Genomic DNA, 6,742 nt, shown 5'->3' with positions numbered 1-6,742 from the left:
TTGTCCATTTCAGTTTATTTGATTTGAAATCTTAAGGTCATGTTTGATTATGTCTTAGAACTGTCCAATTCAATTTATTTGTACATTTCATATAATGATTTATTTGTTTAGTCAAATATAATAAATGGTCTACTCTTACTAGATGTTGTAGCAGTATAATAAATGTAAAATTTATTTTAATTTTAAAATTAAATTGAGAAAATACATTAATCGAGAAGAATTGATCATATCGAGAGTTCTGAATTTGCTTGGGTAAAAGGGTAAATTACTTTAGAACACAGTGAGTGTAACCCATCAAAGAAACAAGCCAAAAATGTCCACAGACAGTAAAACCACTCTTCTCTCAAAAGATATATTCAATTGCTTCGTCTTACTTTTTTACTTTTATTTTCAGATTTCTTTTCGTTTGTTTTCCTGTCTGCATATCCAATCATGGCCTGGTTACTTCGTTTAATTTATTTCTTTATCCGAAATTTGCAATATTCAAAAAAGTTAGTCTTCTTTCTCATCAAATACATTTTGACCTGAATAAATTATTCAGGTTTTTCAAATAATCCAACAAAATCAATTACTACATCACTCTCTTTTTCATCTATCAAATCAGTTAATTCAACCATAACCATTATTTTCTCTCTTTATATTATTTAAACGAACAAGCCTTCGAGTTTGATGAATTTGTATAAGGCTATTGTTACAAGTCACATGTATTGCTTTGGGCTGTTTATCTGTGAACCAGGTCTAAAATTACTTTATTTTGAACAATCAACAGTTTATTTAAGGATCTTTTCATTAACTCAGCAATGTAAGTCTTGTAACTTTTCTGCAGAATGGTTGATTGATTTAATAGATTAGAAGTTAGTTAATTGATGTTTGATTTTTTTTAATTATTTGAATAATTCAAAATCAGTTTTAGTTTATAAGATAAATAAATAATAAATAAATTATATTTGATTTAAAATTAAATCATTTAAAAATAAAATTTATGTAAATGTTTGTTTTCATTAAGAACATTTTGGTAGGCTTAATTGAAGTGTCCAGTAATGATCAATTAATTTTAGATTATATTAATTGAAGTATTTAATATTTCTATGTTTAATGTATTTTAATTTTTACTTAATAACTAAAAGATTTATGTGTTAATAGATTTTGATTCTATAAATGAATTAATGATAGGGTTGATTATATAGTGGTAGTCAGGTTAATGATAATGATTAATATTTAAATAATATTAAATTATTTACCCATGTATTTTATTTTTTATTTAATAAATAAATAATAAATTTAATATCCTATAATTAGGGATTGTTTTAAGTTTGAATTATGTTAACCACTTAATTCTCTTTATATAAAATTAATTTGTAATTTTATGATTCAATTCATTCAATAAAACTATTTTTATTTTGTATAAAATTTCTCAACTATTTTTTCTTTATTATACACTTTTTATGTTTATACAGATAACTATTATATTCACAAACATATAATATTTCTATTTCTCATTGATTTAATTGTTTATGAAGTTTTAACTAGTGGTATATAACTTGGGTTACCTTCCGGGCTGCCTCGAGGGTTGGGAGGCCCTATACAAATTCAAATTTTATGGCCCCATAAAATTAAATTAAATTTAATAATTTTACATTCTATAAAATAAAATATATATATAACAATATTAACTAGTGTAAAAAAATATTTTAAAATATATATCAAAAATATTAATATAATAAGTTGTAAACGAAAAAATATACCATAATAATTTATTAATTAACTAGAATTTGATTCAACAAAAATACTACTCTGACATTTTTTATGCAAAATTTTCAATTAAGTCATTATATTCTAAACATTATTTTTCAGTTGATATCATAACTAATCAATTCGTGATATATTGTGTATTATGTCTCTATAATGAAAAAAATATAATATATATTTTAAAATAAGAAGAGATTATGAATATAAACATAAAAATAATAAAAAATTAAAAATTTAAGAGTATTAAAATGTAACTTCAAAGATGATTTTCACAATTAAGATTGGATTTATGATAAAAAAAAATGTAAATTATTAAAGATGGAAAGCGGCTAAAATATAAATAATATAAGATATAAAAGTGATCGATATATATAATAGAGAGAAATAAGTAATATATATTATTATATAATATGGAGAGTGAAAAAATATATTATTATATATAATATGAAGATAAAAAGTTAACGTATTATAAGGAAATAAATATAGAGGAGTGATAGAGGGAGGGAATTTAGTGAGAGAATTTGGTGAGGGGATGACGTGGCATCACCTTCATTGGTTTTGGAAAATGTAAAAGTGGAAAGAAAGAGAGAAATTATTTGATTTTTTCAGCGAATAAGATTATGCCAGTCATTCCCTCACCAAATTCCCTCACCTAATCATTTCTCAGAAATATAAAAGAAATAAATAAATATAAAGGAATATGATATTATACTATAAAAATATTTTATAATATATAATTAATAATAAATATAATAATATTATGAGGAGTGATAGGGGAGGGAATTTGAGTGAGGGAATGAGAGAGTGAATGACTTGCATCACCTCATTGGTTGGAAATGAATGAATTTAGACTTTATCAGGTTATGTATCCTCAAATCATTTTGGAGATAAAATATTTAATTTATACTGTAGCATCGGCAAGACATAAAATATTATTATTTCTCTTTCATCTCTTCCTATCCCGCAAAATGAGTTCCTTCTCCCGCTAAAATGCCATCAACATTAACTCTCAATAACTAATGTTTAACATTATCTCTCAAAGAATTAATTCATCTCCCGTTCTCTCACAGGTAATATTTTATCTCCCTGTTGATTCATCTCCCATCATCGTAATATTTCATCTTCCTTTCTCTAACAATTTTTCTTATACTCTTCATTTATTATTTATTATTGTTATTGTTTGCGTTGTTCTCTGTTTCATTCACTTTTATTTTATCTGTTTAATTTGATTTATCTCTCATAGTGCTAGAACGATTAAGAACAAAAAGATTATTGAGTATTTTTGAGATTGTTGTGTTTGACCACCTGTTTGTGTCATAGTGTACTAGAATGGTTTACAAACAAGAAGATTCATGAGTTTTGTTAATTCATGAGTTTTGTTAATATTATTGTGTTTGACTTAAAATTGGATTCTAAATGTTTATAAAATGTTTGATTTCCTTTTTGACATTTAGGTATGCATAACAATATTTATGGTATTTCCCCAATTATAAATATGGCAAAAGGACTAGATGGTGAAGTGTATGGTGAACCCTACCAATCCCAGATTAGTGATGATCATTACTCTCAACTTATGCCATCATATAGTCAAATTATCCCTATTGAGTTGAAAGAGTTAGAGACGGATGATCCTTGCAAAAAATCCATTCGAACTAAAAACTTTTCTCCGGAGGAGGACCTTGTGTTGGTTTCAACTTGGCTTAACACAAGTATTGATCCAATTATTGGGACAGATCAAACAAATATTCAATATTGGAGAAGAGTAGGGTCATATTATAAGGCAGCCATAGAAAATACAAAGTATGGGCCACGGACAGACAAATCTCTTACAAACCGGTGGAGTACAATCCAACAAGCTGTAAACAAGTTTTGCGGCTATTACACACAACGAGAAGGAAGTCTCCGTAAATCTTGTGATACCGGCATAGACGTGGTATATAATTTTGGCAGTTCATGAAATATTCTTAGCTCTTTAAATGTATAAATTATTTCTATTTATCTATTTGAATCATGTTCTTTTATCTTTCAGCTTCAAGAGGCTAAAAAGATCTACCATGAGATCCAAAAAACTCCATTTCGATTAGAAAACTGCTGGAATAAATTGAGATTTAATGCTAAGTGGATCGAATACATGCGACAAGGACCAACAAAAAAAAAGTATCTTCAGGTGACACAATTAATTGCGATGATGAAGAGAATACTAGTAATGATTTTATTGATTTGGAGAGACCAATGGGACAAAAGAAAGCAAAGAAAGAAGCTAAAAGAGGTAAAGGTAAATCTGCTGATATATCTGAATTTGATAATGCTATTATCAAATGGACAGAGGAAAAAATGAAGAATGAAGAAATCAAAGTGGAAATTGCCAAACAACACTTAAAGATACAAAAGGCTAAAATGGACGTTGATCAAGAAAAATCAGATATTGCTACTATGATGATTGATGTAAGAAAGATGGAGAATGTTGTTCAACGAGAATATTTTACAAGACTACAAGCTGATATTCTAGCCAGAAAATTAAACTAGTACTTTTTGTTATCTTATATTGATGTGTATTTTGTAGCCTTTTGATGAAATCTAAGCTACCCCAACTTTTGGATGCATTTTGTAAACTAGCAAGGATGAAGTAATATGGCTGGTTTGGGTAGTGATAAAAGTAATTATTGTCTCTTCTAGTTGTAGTAGAATTTTAAAAGACTTATTTAGAGTATCAAATTTATAGGTTTACATCCACTTAAGTTTATGGAATTCTTGCAGTATGGTTATGTCTATTCAATTCTATCCTCTTATGTCTATTCAATTCTATCATCTCTTAGTTGTAATCTTTGTTGTGAATCCAAGACTATCAATTCAAGAAGTAGAAAAGAGAGAAAATGACAGCAATAGAAAGAAAGCCTGAAATAGAATTGAAATGCTCCACTAGATCTTCTTGAAGTTTTTATGACTCGATGTATGTATTCCATAGATGTTCCACTAGATCTTCTTGAAGTTGGTTATGCACTGCTCTATCTTTGATTTTGTGAAGCGATTGAATAAAATTCATAAGTTCTGGAGTTTGAGTGCGTGATACGACTACAACAAGAGGACTTGTAGAGATTTGTTCATATTCAGAGATATTTGGTTGTGGATGAAGTTCACGTTCGTCCTCCACGATCATATTGTGCATAATAATACATGCCATCATTATCTTATTAAGTGTGTCACGATCAAAATATCGTGATGGACCACGGACAATTGCAAATCTAGCCTGGAGCACACCAAATGCGCGTTCAACGTCTTTTCTTGCAGATTCTTGAGCAGCAGTAAAATGTTTGGTCTTTCGATTCATAGGTAAAGGAATTGATTTGAAAAATGTTTCCCATGGGGGATATATACCATCAGCTAGATAATACCCCATATTATAGTTGTGACCATTGATAGAGTAGTCAACGGGATAACCCTCACCACTTGTTATTTCAAAAAATACATGAGATCGTTCTAGGACATTAATATCATTATGTGACCCTGGTAGCCCAAAGAATGCATGCCAAATCCACAAATCATACGATGCCACTGCTTCCAATATAATTGTAGGTTCGTGACAATGACCAGTGAACATACCTTTTCATGCGGTTGGACAATTTTTCCACCTCCAATGCATACAATCGATGCTGCCCAACATTCCTGGAAAACCACGAACTTTACCAATTTGAAGTAATCTTGCAATATCCTCTGAGCTTGGTTTTCGTAGATACACATGACCAAAAATATCAATGATTGATTGAACAAAATACCTTAGACTTTTTATAGTTGTGGTTTCTCCAATTCGTATATATTCATCCATGAAATCAGCTGCTACCCCATAACACAAAATTCGTAGTGCTACAGTGATTTTCTGAAGTGATGATAAACCTAATTTGCCAGCAGAATTTCTTTTTTGTTGAAAGTAAGGCTCATGTGCTTCCACTCTCGAATGAATCCTCATAAATAGCTCACGACTCATTCGAAATCTCCTACGAAACATTTGAGATGAATAAACTGGTATCGTTGCAAAATAATCTTTGAATAAGCGGTTATGCCCTTCTAGAGTGGCCCGGTCAATATAGCTCCGTGATTTCCTTGAGCTTGCACTTTGTTCGTTTTGCTTTTTTCTTGCACGTCTCAAGGCTAAAAGTTCAATTGTATCGTCATCATCGCTTCCATTCAAAAATTCATTTAGAAAACTCTCGTCACTATTCATTGTGTTATGTATAGAACTCACGCCTTCACGTGTTAATTTACCTGGAAAGCATAAAAATGTGTATTACATACATTGAGGATCACATGAATCATACCATACATTTATATTGACTAAAAAATAGAGATATTTATCCCCGTATAAATTTGTGTACAAACCAAAAATGAAACAATCAGATCTTAATAAAAAACATCATTCGCAAGGTCTCAAACGAAATAGGGAAATAATACATTATTTATATTATGATCTATCACACCTACTATGCATAGTTTGAAAAAATAAAAAAATACTTGTATACATAAAATTCTAGTTTATTTTCAAAAGATACATGAATAAACAAACAACATATCATCCAACATACCTTTGAAGATTCAAATGGAACTTGATCCAGAAATTTGTGAAGATCCGATCAGAAAAATGAATAATGTTACACCTTGACATGGTCAAATATGAAGAGACTTATTAATTACCTTTCATTTAATTTTGAGGTGGTTGTTTGAGGTAGTTGAGAAATTAAGTGAAGTTTTGAAAAGTAAATGAATAAATTAATAATGAATTGATATAGGGATATGGATGGGGAAGTATGATGTAGGATAATTTTAATTTTTTTATTATAAAATAGGGATATTAATATTTTATAGTATTTTAGGGATAGAAAATAAGGATACTGGTAATGTTGCCTAAGAGGAAAGAGAGAAGAGAGAGAAATTATTTGATTTTTTTAGCCAATCATATTGTCGCCACGTCATTCCCTCTCTTATTCTCTCACCAAATTCT

The 6,742-nt window shown here is 29.0% G+C and overlaps 2 protein-coding genes across 2 annotated transcripts; one reads left to right on the top strand and one right to left on the bottom strand.

The window, feature by feature from the left end:
* The first annotated feature begins 3,244 nt into the window (after positions 1-3,244).
* On the top strand, positions 3,245-4,330 carry LOC124939258 (glutathione S-transferase T3-like). The gene is made up of 4 exons (XM_047479748.1): positions 3,245-3,682; positions 3,779-3,916; positions 3,976-4,194; positions 4,313-4,330. The coding sequence occupies exons 1-4, from the start codon at positions 3,245-3,247 to the stop codon at positions 4,328-4,330; spliced, it is 813 nt and encodes a 270-aa protein (XP_047335704.1).
* Positions 4,331-4,687: 357 nt separating this feature from the next.
* Positions 4,688-5,968, bottom strand: LOC124939257. The gene is made up of 3 exons (XM_047479747.1): positions 5,523-5,968; positions 5,350-5,412; positions 4,688-5,195 (listed from the first exon to the last, which is right to left on the bottom strand). The coding sequence occupies exons 1-3, from the start codon at positions 5,966-5,968 to the stop codon at positions 4,688-4,690; spliced, it is 1,017 nt and encodes a 338-aa protein (XP_047335703.1).
* Between the last annotated feature and the right edge of the window lie 774 nt (positions 5,969-6,742).

This window comes from Impatiens glandulifera, chromosome 5 (assembly GCF_907164915.1).
Source record: "Impatiens glandulifera chromosome 5, dImpGla2.1, whole genome shotgun sequence".
Classification (NCBI taxonomy): Eukaryota; Viridiplantae; Streptophyta; class Magnoliopsida; order Ericales; family Balsaminaceae; genus Impatiens; species Impatiens glandulifera.
Note: the sequence above shows the minus strand (reverse complement) of the source record. Positions and strands in the feature narration are given on the sequence as shown.

Excerpts from the sequence above, each read along its gene's own strand:
- LOC124939258 (XM_047479748.1), top strand. The coding sequence starts at position 3,245 with ATGGCAAAAGGACTAGATGGTGAAGTGTATGGTGAACCCTACCAATCC. Across the intron at positions 3,683-3,778 it reads GTGATACCGGCATAGACGTG|CTTCAAGAGGCTAAAAAGAT; the intron begins GTATATAATTTT and ends TTTATCTTTCAG. Across the intron at positions 3,917-3,975 it reads CAAAAAAAAAGTATCTTCAG|AGACCAATGGGACAAAAGAA; the intron begins GTGACACAATTA and ends ATTGATTTGGAG.
- LOC124939257 (XM_047479747.1), bottom strand. The coding sequence starts at position 5,968 with ATGAATAGTGACGAGAGTTTTCTAAATGAATTTTTGAATGGAAGCGAT. Across the intron at positions 5,413-5,522 it reads ACAACTATAAAAAGTCTAAG|GAATGTTGGGCAGCATCGAT; the intron begins GTATTTTGTTCA and ends GTGGTTTTCCAG. Across the intron at positions 5,196-5,349 it reads TTGTCCAACCGCATGAAAAG|TGGTGAGGGTTATCCCGTTG; the intron begins GTATGTTCACTG and ends TGAAATAACAAG.